We start from the raw sequence: 18371 nt of genomic DNA, 5'->3' as shown, positions 1-18371 counted from the left end.
TATTTAACCAGGAAGGTCCCATTGAGATACAATCTTCTGCCAGGGAGTCCTGGTCAAGATGGTTTGACTTTAAAGGTTTGACTTGTTGTGTGGCAGATATGGGTTGGAAAATATCCAGACAATAATTCACTACTCTTTCAATCCTTCATACGTAATGAATAGAGATAGCCTTTCACTACTTCATCCATAAATATTAACTTCAAACACCCTGATATTCTTATCAAACCTAAAATCTGCAATGTTGTGAAGATGGCTACATGCACAGCACTAGGTGTTCTATGCAAGAGTGGTGCTTTGCATCACTAGCACCATGTGCAGGCCTCATGCTACATTTACATCATCTATGAACAACCAAGCCATTTCAAAATCTGAACGGTCATGTACTACTACTGTATCTTTTAATTCTACTTAGTTGTAGATTAAACTTTTTTTTAACGAATGCAATAATCTGAGGATTTCCGCAATATACATGCACATCATATGCCATTTCAATATAGTAATACACTTATTTTTGTTGCAAGGTCCCCACTAATCAAATGGGAATTTGTGTGAATTATGCAAAATATATGTAAATGAGGTCCCCATCAGCCATGTTCACTCGATTTTTCATAAGTCCCCATTTAGCATGGTCAAGTCATTACTTCATCAATTCAGTGATTTGAAGTCGTGTATAAGCTAACAAAGCTATGGTTAGTGTACCTGATTTTTTTCATACCTCTAGAACCTTTAGAAAGGGTGGTACCCACAAGTGATGATCAGAAAGTTGGTCCCCATCCAACATGGAGACCAGTATGTGTGTGTGTGTGTGTGTGATAATACCCCTCGTTCAACACAGCGGTTCCAGGATTCCTTTGAACTCTCCCTTGTGTCTTTTCAGCAAGGGGGACGAGGCTCCGCCGGTCCTCCCCTGGCCTCTGAGGACACACACACACACACACAAACACACACACGCACACACACACACACACACACACACACACCCTGACAGAACAAGCTAACTTCTGCCTGGCAGCCCGGCCTGGGCCTCATGTTGTATAGAGGGAGAAGGGAGATGGAGATGAGGCTTTCTGTCTCCCGGCTTTCAACAGCCTCCATCACTCAATACTCCCATTTTCCCATCAACAATGGCCAGAAAACTCAAAAGAAAGCAGGACTCAGTCATACTCACTGCTAGGAGTTTATTAAAAGAGTCTTTTATGAATGTACTTATTAAATTAGAAATATCTCAGTAGAACACAATACTCCAACTGTCAAAGCTGCAGCCTCTGTAACACTTTATGTTTGTTTATTGTTTGTCTTCCAGGTTTGATTTTCCTATAATACAGTGTGTGGAAGCAACGCTGTTTAGCAGCCGACTTGGAAGTCCTAGATGTCGGATTTTGCCACCAGCTCATGAACGCCGCGTAATAGTTATGGCTAAAAAAACCCAAAATCATCTAATGACAGAAATCCCAGATCCAGATCATCACCAAAATCTAACCAACTGATCGATCTGTCCGCCAGATTTCAACTCAAAAATCTGTAACTTTTTGAGGAATCCTGCTAACAAACAGAAAAACAGATAGACAGGGGTGAAAACAAAGCCTCAAAAAAAGAGAAAAAACTTTCTTACTTTGTTGGTAAATACTGTTTTTCAAAAAACAGTATTGATACACACCCTGTGTGTCTAATTAGTAAATAGATTACTTTTAAACAAATTTCCTTTTTTTAAGCAAATTTCCTGTTAAAGTTGCACCAGGCAACTTTGCACATTCATGGCTCCAAATGGCACCAAGAGGTAACTGTTTGAAAAATTTGAACTTCAATACCCAGAAATCCTGTGCAGTGAGGTCAGTAAACGTCTCACAGCTTGCTCATGTTTACCGACCAGCCGGTCTGAGATGCTTTATACCAAAGAAACCAAAGAGAGAGGAGAAGATCTAACGTTGGAGAGTCCAGCTTTCTCTGGACAAACGTTTGGATTTCACTCTCAAGTTTGGATTCATCAGTTTTTCTTGGCAGAATTGTCCATAACTGACTCCAGAATTTAATTTGAGGAAAACAGGGTGAATCTCCAGCATCTCAATTAGTGGAGATGGGACTTGTCTTTTGTGGCTCCATTTCATGATTTAGTCTGATAGGGTGGGTTTATTTTTACATAAAAATCTTGCTTTGTGCAGCTTTAATGCGTCTCTTGTGTATTCACTCCAAGTTCCACCCAGAAACAATCCCGCCAACCTGTGTTTAATATGGTTTCCAATCTTGAATCTCGAGCATTTGTCCGACCGCACAGTTATCTATTCCACCCATCTCTGTGATCTTTGAAGAATCCGAGCAAAAGCAACTTAATTTCATTTGTTTTTCCTGCCCAGTAACCCGCTTCTCTCTCTCTCTATCTGCATGTTTTCAGGCAGTGGGAATGCTCCAAACCGTTCCAGTTGTCTTGGAGACTGAGCGCTTCACCCAGAATGCAAGTCTCTAGCGAAAACTTCTCTGAGTATTTTTAGGTTGCTTTTCCCCCAGTTGGATAGACGTTAATTATAGATTTCACTGCTGAAGCGCCGGTAACTCTGCCGAGGTTTGACAATTCACACGATTTCCCCAGCAAACTAATTTGAGCTTGTGCGTTCTGAGCTCATTATAAGCCTGGGAAGATTTTTTCAGAAGCAGATATTTTTCAATTAGTGCGCTGAGATCGCCGCTTCAAGGGCTTTGCAGCATTCCTTTTGTAGTTCTGACATCAATCAGCTTAGCAGTTGGTTATTATTGTACCAAAGGTTAAGTCCTCCGCAGCCCCCCGAGTCAGAGGCTCATTTATTTTCCTTTTTCGTTCTTCTCAAACAACAAGAAGCCTCGTCTCACCCTCCGCCAAGACAAATCCACTCCGGATTTCTCGTCTGCAAACAATACTGTATACTGCATTCCCAAATTACTGTGATAACTGTGTTAAAATAATCACAAAGTCGATCTAAAACCAGAGTTTCCAAATTATATTGATGTGGAAAAATATGTTTTGAGAGATGAGTTAAAAGATGACAGTGATTTTGCCGGACTAAGATCATCAGATTGACTCTTCCAAAGAAAAGCCAAGAGTTAAAAATAGCCAGAAGTTTCCTTAAAGGTGCGATCTGTATCATTTTAATATCAATAAATCAATGCCATATTAATTTAGAGACATTAGTACAATTCCCGTAAACAAACCAGACCATCAGCATCAGCCTGTCAGCCTCTCTCAGTCTCTACTCTGCATCCTCCATTGTTTCTCTACCTGGTGGATCTGGAGGGAAATCTGCTGGATCGCTTTATGGCACAAAACAGGAAGAGGTTCTGTTCTTCCAGAGCAAACGGAGCTAAAGCTGAAAGAGTTTCTGGCAGCAGATGGTGGAAGGAGAGAAAGGAAGATGGAGAAGTCACTTCCAACATGTTGATCCTTCTACAGGGAGGAGGGGGAGGAGGCAACAGGGCTTATGGGAAATGTAGTCTTAATGTGGAGAAACACTAGAACTAACAATACTACTGGAGTGAGATAGAGGAGACCAATCGACTCCAACATGGACTCATTTGTTTACGGTAATTATAACAAAGTATTGGGTGTTTAAAAAGCTACACATGGCATCTTTAAATGTTTCTGATACATTTTTGGTGTCTGGTCTATTAGTTTATTGTTGCACCACCTTTGTTTGTCAGTTATTACACTGCAAATATTTCCTCCTCCAAAAGTCACTCCCTCTATTATACCAGTTTTTTTGTCATGATAATTACGCAACAAACTGACTTTGGCACTAAATCAGCAGCCTATGAATAATCAATCAAACCTCACAAACTGGTATGTGCAGTGACCCAGAGTCTGCTCTGCTCAGTTTGACTCTGAGGGGAACCGCCCACTTCAAAGCCCCAGTGACACGCCCACTTTCACCCCCACCCCCCTTTCCTCTAGCATCCATGCCAGGTTTCAACGTAGGTGATCGAAACCCTAGTTTAACCCCTTGCATCCTGACTTTTCCCTTAAATTTCCTCTTAAATAGCTTCAAAATTAGAAGAAAAACTTTGTCCATACTGTCTGAAAGAGTCATATTCTGTATCTGCTCGTTCCAGCGCTTCATTAAAGCTACAGCTGCTTATATTGCGTGAAATATTCAAACCCAAGATGGGATTTTTAATGGTTGCGCCATGTCTTGAGCATCATTTTATACACATTTCCTTGTAATTCATCATGACATATTTGGCATCTTTGCAAACCTTGGGATCTCGACTAGAATTTAAAATCAAGTCCTGTGGGTCTGAGAAATGCTTGGCTGCCTAACATGGGTTTGTAATGATGGAGGAGGTTAAAGGGTGACGCTACCCCCCAGTTTCAGTCCCTCTCCGCCTGCCCCGCGAGTTTGAAAAATGCGATGAAATGGGTGAGAGAGCAGCGATGGAGAGGGAGAGAGAGAGGGGGGGGGGGGGGAGTCGAACTAAAGTGCAACACTGCAAAACATCCAAAGATGTTCACCTACATTTGATTTTTACCCACGGGAGAGAGAGAATTGCCGATTTAGCGCCTGAAACATTGGCATTTCACCATAAAAATACACTTATATGTGAAGGTAACATCTAGTATTATTGTCTCAAACAACACCTAGATATCAGTTCACATCTCAAAAAGTGATCACACACAGAATAGCTACATCAAATCCTGTGTACTATATATACAAATCAAGCATAAAATGAAAGGTCTTTGCCAGGAAAAATACTTTTGACAGGGAAACTTCTTTTATTTTGAAGTTCTGTGAATGTGATACTTTATGTTGCATCGATCCACAGGGAGGTCAGAGGTCAGGCTCAGCTACAGAGCAGCAGTCCTGGAGCTGGAAGGGATTCAGTGTCTTGCTCAAGGACACTCCAGCAGGGTTTCATATCATCAGAAGTACAGTATGTGTAACTCTACTGTTGGATCAAAACTTTATTTCTCTGAAAACTAAACTTCTCAGGGATTTCATAGCAAGCATTTGACAGTTTGAAATTCAACATCAACCAAAACAAGAACAATGATGATTTTCATGGTAAAACTTCATGTTAAAACTGCTTTGGTTTGAACTGATATCAGAGAGATATTTTAGGTCAAAGCGATGCAGGTAGCAGCTCTGAACGACTGCAGACGTCGTCTCGACTTTCTTTTTGGCCGGTTTTCAGCGCTGGTACAAGCCGTCCTATCTATTCAACGTCAAAATGTTTTCTGACTTTGAAAAGCAGCCTTACATTCAGATGGACCACCGTGCCTCTTCTGAAACTCTGTAATGAGTTTTAAATGGGCTTCCAAGGAAACTCCTCAAACGCACGTATAGAAAATCCCACTTGAGAAGAAGTCGTCATTGGAACGGAAAAACGCCAGTGCGGTCGAGCGAAAACCTTTTTATCTTTCAAAAAGCCAAAAAACAGCTTTCTTCTCAGATTCATAGCCGATGAACCGATTTCCCCACGGGGATTCATTAAAGTTTCATCTGATGTAAAAAAAAAAAAAAAAAAAAGCCATGGGTTTTTGCTTTTCCATTGTGGGGTTTGAGTGGGTTTTAATTGCTCCTGGGGTTAGGAAACTTTCTCTACGTATTAAGCTTCATTTCAAATAAAAACACAAAAATCTATTGTTCATGGATGAGGGATGAACGAGTCTGAATCTCCTGCTGTGATCTGATTGGACGGTGGATCTGATTGGCTAGATCCCATTCACGACAATGAGAATAAGACCGAGAGATGCAACACACGCACATTCAAACACACTTACTTAGATGCAGAACACAAGGACACGCACACACACACTAATGCATTACACTAATGCTAATTTGCTAATAATGAAGCGTTTGTGCAACACACACATTTATATGCATACAGAAGAATGCACACACACTTACATCAATATACCCTCAGGAGCCTAGATAAAAAAAACACACACACACACATACATGCATGCACACAGAGGCATGTTCACACATACCAATATATCCTCAAATACATGCAAAGGAAGAATACACACACACTTACGTCACTGTACCCTTAAAAGCCTAGATACAATCACACACACATGCACACACACACACACACACAAAAAAGCATGCAGATACACAACATACCTGTAGAAGCATGTATACATACACACACACAAACACGCACACACACACACACACATAGGTTACTTGCACACAAATGCATGTACCCACACTTACATCAGCATACCCTTAGAGACCTAGACACACACACACACACACACACACACACCCTGCTTGTCTCTGTCCTCAGGCTGGACAGAATGAGGATGCGGTAAAAAGCCTATTTGTTCTGCTGCATCGCTTTTCCTGCACCGAGGCCTTTTGCATTCAGAAACGCACCGCTCCCACGATCCGGCTTTTCACTGGACCCAAACACAGGAGAGGGGTACGCCGCCCTCAGACAACCCCCCCCCCCCACCACCACCCCCTAACCCCCCCACCCATACCAGTTGTTCCTCAAGATCCCATTAATGCTGAGATGGGTAGGGACGATGGAAGAATGGGTGAATAGCACAAGGATTTGTCATAGTCACTGTCGCAAAATTCAATGCCAAAGTCATAGAATCCTACATTAGATTGTCTTGGGATGGGGACCAAAAAACAAATTCATGACCTTCATTAACTAACAGAGGCTTTGCAGTTAATTGCGTCACAAATCTCCCAGTAATGTCTGGCTCCGTCATTGGCTGAATTGGCTGTGTGCAAATAATGGCTAAATATAAGAACTGGCCAAAGAGAAAGAGAGCAGCTGATGCAGCTTGTTGTGGTGTGGCTGTAGATCCATTCAGTAACGTTCTCAGTAAAGGTGAATAGTGTGATGAGGTGGATTTAGGTTACTGTGACACAGTAAACTATCTTGTCTTTAGCCCTAGTCTCTACTCCAAAACACTCTGAGTTGTAGCTTGAGAAGAGTCAGCTCAGTTCACCTGAACAAACTGTTAGCTAGCTAACTAGCCAGCAGGCTCATTTAGCAAAGACACGCTAGCTGCTACTAGATACGTTAGCTAGTGTGCTATTCAGATAAGACGGTGATGGTTAGCTGACGAGATACTATGCTAACTAGCTAACAAGCTGACATTATCGAAACACTAAATCAGATGGATCAGTGATGAAATGATCAGTTCCTAATAAGTTCCACAGAAACCAACCGTCTCTTCAATTCTGTTGAGATGGAAAAGTTTTAACCTGTAACAGCAAGCATTTGATGGACGGTGACATGTAGTTGGCCAAGTTCAACATCCAAATGAGCACAAAACTAAATATGATATTACGGATGGTTAAAACAGGTTAAAACAGCTTTGGAAACTGTATTGGTCTGATATCAGAAAGATATTTAGGTCCTGATTTCACAAAACGATGCAGGCAGCAGCTGGGCGACTATGGATGATTATTAACACCCGTTTCATGTTGGTGCAAGTCATCCTATCACCATGTAAATGTTTTCTGGGTCAGGTACTAAATAGCACTAAAAATAGCACTTTTTTCAAATTACAATCCATGCCCCTTATTTATCTTCTCAGATAAATTATCTTCACGACACTGTTGTTATGTTTTCATAGCAGTCATTCCAACCTGGATTGCCCAGACTGGTTTAGCCCAACAGGCCTCGCTCCACGCTGCGGCTCTGGGCCTCGGGGCTGAAGACGAGCCTGGGCAGGACAGGAGGAATCCCAGGAGCTACTCTCTCTCTCACCCCAGGGTGCACACCTTTCTCTGGGGTGCTGGAGGTGTTGTGTTTATGTTTGCATGGCATGTTTTAGTCGATAGAAGTTTTGAGAAGTAGGTCCTGTGACTGGAAAGTAATGGTTTTGAATCCCCGGACCATCTGGGAAAATCTGGACATGGAAAGTGAATTAAAAACTTCTCTGCCTCAACTTACTACTGTCAAGATTCCCTTGAGCAAGGCACTGAATGTGTGCGACTGAAGCACAGCAATTACATGCTCAACTGACTTTACCCAGATAAATAAAGGTTAATCTAATGAGAAAAGCATAATTAAGGATCATTTTAATTGTGATGATGAGACAGGCTTTCATGCTTATCTTCCATATTTCTGAGCTGCACATTTGCATTATTTTTAACCAATGAATTTGACACATTCTCATTGAGAGTTGATAACATTCAAGTTATCTTGTCAAAAAAGTCTGGATGTCTTGATGGATACAGAGAGACGCAGTTCCTAGACTTCTTGATCCTGGATCTGACCTCTGGATCCAGCCCCGTTTTATTGCTAACTACATGCTCATTTGAATTCACCATTTAAACAGAATAGGCCTATGCTTTTTTTAACAAGCAAATTTGAGTCAAATGTAAAGCTAACAATCTGTGGTGTTGTGCTGAAAGAGTTTGGCTCGAATCCACCCAACTCTGCATCTCTTCTCAGACGTCATCCTGTGTAAAACACAGCTCTCCTCTCTGTTTCTCATCTGCCAGTGACGTGGGTTGGGGGGGGGCTGTGTAATTTGTATGGTCTACATGGCGTCCGTCGACCTCGGCGGGTTGAGAGGTCTGTCATTGAGGCTTTGAAGTGGCTCCCTGCACACCTGGGCCGCCTCTTCATCTCCGCAGGACAAACAACAGGAGGCCGCTCCGCCACGCAGTTGGTACTGATTACCGAAGGCCTGCTACTGGCTCGGCTTAACCCAGACAGACAGGAGTCTTTGTTTCAGAGTGAGTTGCAATGTGTTGCAACAGACATGTCCTCACACAGTTTCACGAACACACACAAAAAAGGCAAAAATGGGTAGCCATGTTTATTTTTGTTTTTTTTAAAACAAACCCTAACCCTATGCTTGGATAGGTACAGCTGCACACACACAGAAGTGGCAAAAGCTCTATTCACATGGGACTAATATTACCTGCAGAGATCATCTGTGATTTTATTCCTGTGCAAATCTACCATGTCTGTAATTTGTAAAGTAAAAATCACAGCGCAAATTACCTATTGTCTTTTGGTGAAAACAGAGGGCCGCCGATGAGACTGATCCTGTGTGATTTTAACTTTTGGTTATCTTGGTAATTTGTTATTGCCGCACAATTTTTTTTTTCTGCTTTCTCTAGAAACGCAATTTTGATCTTCCTCCTAACGTGAAAAATGCAGGCAGTAGTGGAATCTAGACACAAACTTCAACTTCTGCTTTGTTAAATCAGGAAGTCACAAATTGTAAAATCCCAACCTTTCACAATCGGACGCCTCTGATTTCTGTGAATTTCATTTTCATGTTTCATTTTTGTGTTTCATGAAACATAGAGACTTCATGTAATTCATGAATTACATGAGGTCTCCAACGCACACACACACACATTCTCTCACGCACACGCACATACACACAGATTGAAAAGGCAAAAGATATGTGGACACTTAAAACAAAAAGCCTGTTTCTTACACTTATTTATTTTACATCGGAGCATAAAGCAGAACATCAGTGACAACATAGTAACAAAAATAGGATGTCAAAACTTTGCACAACTGAAATGTTCACATAATTTTGCTGTGTGTAGATAAATGCAAACATGCCGGACAGGAACTCTTTACAGCAACATAAAACAAAAACCTTCATTGATTCAAATTCTGTGTAAAAAAAAAATCACAACAGCATACCACTATCACATGCCACATCAAACTTAAGAGTCATAGCACTTAAACACGTAAATACTGATATAAATATATTCACAGAATATAGTATCTTAAATTTTGAAGGTACACGATATACTCCTTCAATTCATTTACAAAGCACCAAGAAAGTAGGTTTAATTAGACTGTATACTCCTTGGCTTGGATATATTCAGTAAAAAAGAAATGCTATTATACAGTTTACCGAATGTCGTGCACACACTCAAAAGATCGGAAATGCCAGATTATGAAATGTGGGCGTTCAAATTTTTCATCTCCGTTTCCGAAATGTATGACATTCCTCACTCCCCTGGGAAACCGGCACGGGCCAAAGTTGCCTTTCCATGTAGCCTGCAGCTACATGGAAAGATGCGTACTGGTCTCGCTGCAGGTCTGCGGTTTGGGTAATCTTGGCATAGATCTGTGACTCAAGAGTCGAGCTTCTACCTGGAATTTGTATACAGAGACGGAGTGTACTGGAAGCGGAAGGCCCTTCCATCGAGAGTTTTGTTGACGGATTGCTCCAAAACTCAGACTCAGATAAACATAGACTTGGGCTGAGGCACCAACCAGGGGATGGTGTGTGTCTGTGTGTGTTTACATGCTTGTGTGTGTGTGTGTGTGAGAGACGGTGTTTACAGTGTCTTTTGCCCATCTGTTTGGGCGACGCAGTGTCTCCAGCTCAGTTGAAGTGCTTTCTTTAGATCCCCCCCCCCCCCCAGCCCTTGTTACTGTTTGTGAGGAGAGACAAACAGTACAGAACATACTGTAAAAAAAAAAAAAAAAAAAAACTTTGGTCATAGATTCACACAGTGCCTTTGAAATCGTCCCTCTATTCCCACGCAGTTCCCAGGTGTCTGTCCAAGCCCCGGTAAAGCTTTGGTCGAGAGCTGGAAGTTAAAAGTCTTTTTCCCGAAATTCCCCGTTCACATCGGGACGTTGCTCTCCATAGCCACCGCGGAATACTCTGTCTCGGAGGCGTGCGAGGCGTCGATGAGCTTCGCCAGGCCCGTCTTGGTGGAGTACTTGAAGATGAAGGCCTTCATGAGGTCGTAGCGGTAGTTTCTGTTGATGAAGTTGTAGAGGATGGGGTCGACGCAGCAGTGGATGAGCGAGAAGCACTGGGTGAGGTGCAGCGTCACGTACAGAAAGTTCTCCAGCTTGCAGTTGAACGGCAGGACGTTGAGGAGCGAGAGCGTGTCCACCAGCAGGACGCCGTGGTAGGGCAGCCAGCACACCAGGAAGACCACGATGTAGGTCAGGATGATCTTCCGGCTGATGCGGCGCTCCTGGTCCGAGCCGGGAGGGATCGCGCCCGCCAAGAGGAGGTAGAAGACCGCGATGACCGGGAAGGGGATGGCGAAGCCCAGGACGATGAAGCTCAGCTGGATGCCCACCATCCACTCCCTGGGGCTGTCGGACGGGTAGATCGGCCGGCAGACGGTGCTGTCCGAGTGGGACGACTTGACCGCCTGGAGGAAGTAGGTGTCGGGGACGGACGCCGCCAGCGCCAGCAGCCACACCAGGACGCAGACGGCCCGTCGGATCACCTTCTTCCTGCGGCTGTTGGAGGCGTCGTCGAACAGCGCCACGGACAAGTAGCGGTCCACGCTCATGCAGGTGAGGAAGAAGATGCTGCTGAAGAGGTTGACGCTGAAGACCAGGTGGGTGATCTTGCAGACGGCCTCGCCGAACGGCCAGTGGCCCCGCTGCAGGAGGGAGCTGACCCAGATGGGCAGCGTGGCCACGACGCACAGGTCGGCCACGGCCAGGTTGAGGATGTACAGGTGGGTTTCGTAGCGGTTTCTCTCGGAGCGCACGTTGACCCAGACCACCAGGGCGTTGGCGGCGAGGCCCACCAGGAAGATGAAGATGTAGAGGACGGAGAGCGTGTAGAGGAAGGCGCTGTGGCTGAAGCCGCCCGTGCAAAGGAGGGTTTCCACGTGGGAGACGTTGTCGTAGTGCTCGGCCGCCGTGAAGTTCAACTCCTCCCACATCTCCATCAGCTCCGTCAGGTCGTTGGCGCTCAGACTCATCGTGAACTCCGCTGGCAGAAGGTTGACTCAAAGGAGGCTGTCAGGTGAGGTCGCCTTTCAATCTGCAAGACGGGAACAAAACAGGTTAGTGCTTCATTCATAAAAACGTGAATTGTTGTTTATCTAAAGAGACTACGGACGCCATTTTTAAACATCTCTGTGGTGAGATGTTACAGGTTCAGACTCCCTGCGGCTTTGAGGAATGTTCTCCCTCTTGTTCATCACACAGAAACATTTCCCATAGCTCCCAGGTTCCTCTCAGGCCATCAATAACATGCAGAATCTGGGTCGGCGTAGCCAAAAAAAGATTAATTGAAGTCTAAACCGGAGTTGTACTCATATGGGTTCAATTAAAACGAGTTGTACAGTATGTTATTATTACTTTATGAATGATACGCTATTATTATAAGTTATGTCCAATCCTGTTTGCGCACTGTGATGAATAAGTTACTCTTTGACTTATTTGAAATGGGAGCTCTTACTCAAAAGCTTCTGTCCTCTCCTTTTGTTTACTTATCTTCTGACAATTACACAAAATAAAATAATGAATCAAAATGACAGTTAGCTAACTTGCGCTTCGAGAAACTGTGCTTCTTTGGCTCCGCCCATTGAGGTTTAACTCAACCAATGAGATTATTTCTGCCAGTTATTTATTATTTCTGCAATCTGCCAGTTGTAATGTGTCTGGCGAAGCAGGCTGCTTGGATAAAACGACCCATTGTATTGTCAAAAGCGTGAAATTAGCCTCAGTGCAAGTCAAGTTAAAAACACAGAAAACGGCAGATATTGCCATAAAATGACATACATGCACTCAACTCACAGTCTTACATTTAATTGCCTTGACCTCCCCAGTCTGTGTCATCTCTCTCACACACACACACACACACACACACACACACAGACTCCTTTCTATTCTGGTGCTGTCTGAAGTAGCCATCATCTTTACGGGCTAAATCCTGACCTTCTAACATTACGAGGACCACACAGCTACATCCTTGTGTACATAATGGGAGCGTTGTGATGCTTTCTAGACTGACCAGGTCTCGGCCTGGAGGCAGTATGGTGACAAACAGAGTGTCTGTGTGTGTGTGTGTGTGTGTGTGTGTGTGTGTTTGTGTGTGACAGAGACAGACAGACAGAGAGGCTATGCCTGTGTGTGCATCTGTGTGTGTGCAGCTGTGCGTTTATGCTTAAGGGACGGATGTGTGTGTTTGTGTGTGTGTGTGTGTGTGGGGGGGGGGGGTCGCCGGTTATAGGAGGTGAACAGTCTGTCTTGTCACCAGAAATAGCTTCTCGACATCGTTACCACTTCGCTTTGAACTGACAGCCTCAGACTGAAAGAGGGGGAAGATGGAGATGAATGGGTGGATTTGCCAGTATAACATTTTCACTATATGCCTCCATAAAAAAAACACAATAATACCACCACAAAATTTCAAAACCCATAACATAAAAAAGTGAGCATATAAATCTGTTTGCTCAGTCTCATATTCAAAGCGTAGCGTTTATACCGAATGTGTGATGGAAAACATACGGTAAAGTGTTACTAATCAATTTTTCAGCTAATAAGAATTGATTGAGTGAACATGAAGTTGATCATAATGGTTTAATTATAAGTTTCAAGTTTTGGCCCACTGGGTAATTGGTACCACATTAAAAAAAAAAAACTGACAGGCACAACAAACAGAGTCAGTCACCAATGTGAAGTGGCAATGACTCATAAATATCATCATAATACAGTTTACTGGAAGTTATTGACCAAAATATCCACACCAGGAAGATCCATGTCTAACTGGGAGTGGAATATAAAGCAGATATACATTTTTTAGGCGATGTGGATGTGCAACAAGCACCAAAGTGTGCCGCCGCGTCCCAAATGTTTTCAAATATTTCCTGGCAACAAGTTGTTCCTGGCAACAAGCTTAACAACGCTGAGGCAACTCCCTTGGCATTATTCAGAGTTGCCCAAGAAGTTGCCCTGTTGTTGTCCCTTCCTTTAGTAATACTTTAACCCTTTAAAAACCATTTCCAGTGATGTTTAGGCAAGTCGGTGACATCGCCTAGCTGATCTGAATGCAAAAATGTCTTGTTCAGTAACTTGATATGTTCTCACATCAATTCATCTTCAAATTAAAGTGGTAGTTGGTTTCTCATTTTTGATTTTGTCTTTCATCTTTGGTGCTAAGCGCTCATTGCTGTTTTGTTTCTGCACTTCCAACAGATCACCTGTCAAGAAAAACAAAACTGTTGCTGCCTCGCCTTACAACCATGGTGCATGAAGCCTAGAAAAAATAACAACTTGATGAAGGCTTTCTGCTGAAACATTTTGGCCTTTATGTACCAATAAAGACATTTTTAAATACAGCCATCAGCTTCCAAAGTAGCTGAATTTGTTCTGCCTTCCCACCAGAGGATTTTCCCCAAGAAAGACACAAACTGCAAATGGAAAAGCTTTCATGAACTGGGTGTAGGTTGAATCACTGTTGTATGGTATCAATCAGACATAGAGAGTAGCAAAACTAAGATTTAGTTATATGAAAATGTTGCGGATTATTACTTTAAGGCCTTAAATCAGCTAATTCAAGCCGCTCAGACCATCAAAGGAAAGAATCCCCTTCTGTTTATGTGCACTTAAAATTAGCCAGATGTTTATTCTGCTAACAAAGTTAGCTAGATAGCCTTAAAAGCATTGAGGGGTAACGTGAGTAGACGGACAGCTGTAGTGAAGTAGTCCTAAATCACCAGCAGATGAAAAACAAAAAGCCTTGAGACCGCCACAAACTGAGGACAGGGGAGGGGGGGCATCCAAACAAAAGCCAGTGGGCGAGGTGGTGAGGTTTCTCTGTTTTACTGCCCTGAATCCTACAGTACCTTCCACTGGGATAAAGGCGGAAAGGACATAAAATTGGGGAATCACAGGACAGACCAGAACAAACCAGAAAAGACCAGACCAGACCAGAAGAAACGGAAGCTAACAATAGGTCTTTATGGAGATTTCTTACTAGCAAAGAAAAAACAAAAACAAAACATCCCTATCTAAAAGTGTAAAAACATACTGTATATCTCCAATCAAAGGGGGAAACCCCAAGGCACTCCATCTGCCGGTACAAAAGTAATTAACCCCTTAACAAAAAACGTGAAAATCCATGTGAATTCAAAGCACATGTGCACTTTGGACACATGTTGGTTTTCACATGTGAACAATTTTTTTTTTTCACATTGTGTTCTGACATCACTTGTGACAGATTTTACGTCAGATGTGAAAGTTTCAATTCATACAGTAATGTTTTTTTTCCCCTCCCATGTGAACATTGTTTTCACATTTTCACCTGTCAGTCATTATGTATTACAATTATTACATTTGTTTCACATGTGAAAACTGTATTTCACATGCAGAGACAATTCACAGGTGGAAATGTCATTTCCTCATGGGAAACGGGGAATTTCACATGTTCACATATGAAAACCAACATGTGTCCAAAAAACACATGTGCTTTGAATTCACATGTGGATTTTTTGAAAGGATTATTAAAGTGGTTTCATCATTATAAACATGTGTCATGAAAGGGTCAGAAATCTCCAGTAGGATTTATTGTTAATTAATTACATTTTAAATATATATCCACTTCCAATAAGCACATAATGTGACAGCATATATTACCCAAAACAGAGGCTTTATTCCCTGTATGGAGAACTTAGCACAGTCCCTCTTCTTTTTGATATGTGGGTTCAGGAAGCAGAAAGACAATAGGCAGAGAGGCTGTTGGGTAATTGGGAGACCTCAGCTTCAGGTGCCATAAAAAATGCAGAGGACCTATTAGGGATCCCTGAGTCACTCCTTAACGTCTGGTGTTTACACTGCTCACAAGCAGCCGCCCTCTTTACCATGACACTCATTTATATAGGCTATATTTTGATAATTCCAAGCTCACAATGTAAAAAATTGATTACTGATATTTATTGGTCAATTTTCCCAAAAATCCAGGTGACTGCATCCTTAGAAATGTCACTTTTTTGAAAGAAAAAGGTAGAAGACAGCAGTCGATCTTCATTAAGTTCCACACAGAAATGCCAGGTATCATTTTGAAAAACTAGAGGACAGTTTTGTTTTTTCATGTGGTGGAAATCTAGATTTTCTTTGGGACAGAAACTCTTCAAATGTCAGCTTTTAGCCTAAATTTTCTTCTTTTCTTTCACTGTAGCTTTGTCCTTCCCTTTGTCTTCCTGTTTTTTCCCCTATTCTCTATACATTATCATTTCTTTACATCTCTCTCTCTCTCTGCCTCTCTGTCTCTCTCTCTCTCTCTCCCTCTCTCTCTCTCCCATTCATTACAGACCCAGTAACACCAGTGACTCCACCCCCTCCTCCAAATTTCACTGTAGAAACACTCACTTAGATCTGCATTGTTTTCTTACTGGGAGCCAAGCGTCTCTCTCTCTCTGTGATCTCTGTCTCTCTCTCTCTCTCTCTCTATGCCACCCCTCTCCCCAAGTCTCTCTCTGTCTCCCCCTCTCTTTAAGTATCTACCTCTCTCTCTCTCTCCCTGTAATCTCTGTCTCCCTCTATGCCTCCCTCTCTCCAAACCTCTCTCTTTCTTTCTCTCTCTCTCTCCCCCTCTCTTTACGTATCTCTCTCTCTCGCTCTCTCCCTCTCTACCTGTAATCTCTGTCTCCCTCTATGCCTCCCTCCCTCCAAATCTCTCTCTCTCTCTCCCTCTCTTTTTCTAAGTCTCTCTCCCTCTCATTGTCTCCCCCCTCTCTTCAAGTCCCTCTTTCTTTCTCTCTTTCTCTCTCTCTCTCTCTCTCTCTCTGTCATATCAGTTGATGGGTTTTTTTTCAATAAGCAGTTTAATACATCATCTTGTCTGTAGACCCAACAGTGAAATAATTGCGCTGAATAATAAAACAACGATGCAATAGATCTCACAGCAGGTCGATAGTAGCTATCTGCAATGCCATAGGAATTCTATAAGAAATATAAATAGCATAAAGTACCATGAGGTCACTATAAACTTTGAGCAGCCTGTAAGTCTCTATAGGAATATTCTAGTGATTTATTTTTCTTTAGGGAGAAAACATTTTGCTTTACCTATGCTTTTACTTAGCGACTTATCCGACAATCCTGCTACAATTAGTGGGAATCTTTAGGTTTAGGTTAATAAGGTCCGTATCTCTCTATCCTTAGCTTACATACAGTGTAATCTGAGTTCCCATTCAATGTAAACTTGTTTGGCAGATAAGACGCACTGTTGATCCGCGCCACCAACTGCGAAAATCAACAGATCTTTGACAATGCAGGCTGACCGAGAGGCTCCTGAACGCCGCACCAAGATAATCTCAGTGCTGCAATGATGCACACTAGCAAATAACCCATCATAATATAACTGAAGCAGCAGAAAGTAGACTGTTTCACTCCCATTCGCTCCCACTCTTACTTCAGACTTTGCTACAGTCGCAGTAGCCCCGTGTTTCGTATGGAGAGAAAGAGTCGCCGAACTCTGCTTCAAAAAAGAGCAGTTTCATGTTCCCTTGTTACTGACAAACAGACACATAGGATAAAACCTAACTTAAGACCTCATACGAATCATTAGTATCCACTCTTCAATTCGGCGTACATCCAATACACATTATAAGCACTTTAAATAAAATATCAACTTTTAGAATCGGCTCGCCTGTCATTCCCACAATTTTCTTCCACCTAAATATGCACCGTGGTGGGCAGGAGCGCGCAGTGTGAACCAAGTGTAAAAGTTGAGATTGTGTTTAAATAAAATGCTGCTTGGTGGATCTCTTGCATGCCGAAATAGCCAGAAGACCCTACAGATTCGTGTAAAGTCTTAAGTCAGTTTCTAGGATGTGTGTATGTTTGCCTATGAGCAAAAAACATTAAATTTACAGATTTTGAACAGAGCGTGGCTACAACTCTTTCCATTACGAGAGCAAACGGAACGGGGCTACTCGGCGACACATACAAGTTGATATTAAGCATATGGAGTAGGCTACTGCATTAGCCTACTTTTACGGAATTAAAAGACTTACTGGCAAAAAAAGACTTTATCCTGCGTTTTATTCCTCTGCTCCGCAAAAACACAAAGTCTCCCGGAGAAGAACTGGCTGTTAAGTCCCGCTTATCCCAGGGTGAGTGTGGAGAGAGAAAGAAGGAGAGAGAGAGTGAGGCTGTGCTGCTCTGACTGTGAGGCTGGAGACCCGCTGCACTTGCTGTTATAGGAGGAGAGAGAAACGCCTACCGACGCAGCTCGGAAAAGTGATTTATTGTGGTTTCTGCTTTTGGACAATGGCTGCTGAAGGATGTGCGAAACGTCGGATTTCCATTCCCCCGAACAATATGCATGCAGACAATAGTCTCAATGATGTTTGACGTCCAATTCCACCGATGGATGTGCGTAAAATGGACTGGACACATAAAGAAAGCTTTGTTGCTGTTTAGTGATGCGGCATGCAGATCCAGGTCTGGGCTTTTATAAAGTTATTTATAGCCACATTTAGTTTGGAGAAGAGCAAAACAGGCCTGGAAAATTTATGTTAGGTTTTGGGGATTTTGCTTTTTGTTCTTAACCAAATATAAACATAAAGAAGCCTCTGTATTATCATCATAAAAGATACATTTTATTAGTTTTGGAGTGAAACGTGCGCACAGGCTAATAAATCGTATACTAGCCTGTAGACTCCATCACATTACATTTAACACTGATGGTT

At 42.6% G+C, this 18371-nt stretch overlaps 1 protein-coding gene across 1 annotated transcript; it reads right to left on the bottom strand.

Annotated features, from left to right (window-relative positions):
- Positions 1-9415: 9415 nt before the first annotated feature.
- ackr3b (atypical chemokine receptor 3b) lies at positions 9416-17797 on the bottom strand. Its single transcript, XM_071521055.1, has 2 exons — positions 17694-17797; positions 9416-11716 (listed from the first exon to the last, which is right to left on the bottom strand). The coding sequence occupies exon 2, from the start codon at positions 11652-11654 to the stop codon at positions 10545-10547; it is 1110 nt and encodes a 369-aa protein (XP_071377156.1). The 5' UTR covers positions 11655-11716; positions 17694-17797; the 3' UTR covers positions 9416-10544.
- Positions 17798-18371: the final 574 nt, after the last annotated feature.

Source organism: Centroberyx affinis, unplaced genomic scaffold (genome assembly GCF_046629955.1).
Source record: "Centroberyx affinis isolate AG114_WGS23_722 - 3 ecotype Tasmania unplaced genomic scaffold, CSIRO-AGI_Caff_v1 ptg000849l_1, whole genome shotgun sequence".
NCBI lineage: Eukaryota > Metazoa > Chordata > Actinopteri > Beryciformes > Berycidae > Centroberyx > Centroberyx affinis.
This window is presented reverse-complemented; position numbering and strand designations above follow the sequence as displayed.

Excerpts from the sequence above, each read along its gene's own strand:
- ackr3b (XM_071521055.1), bottom strand. The coding sequence starts at position 11,654 with ATGAGTCTGAGCGCCAACGACCTGACGGAGCTGATGGAGATGTGGGAG.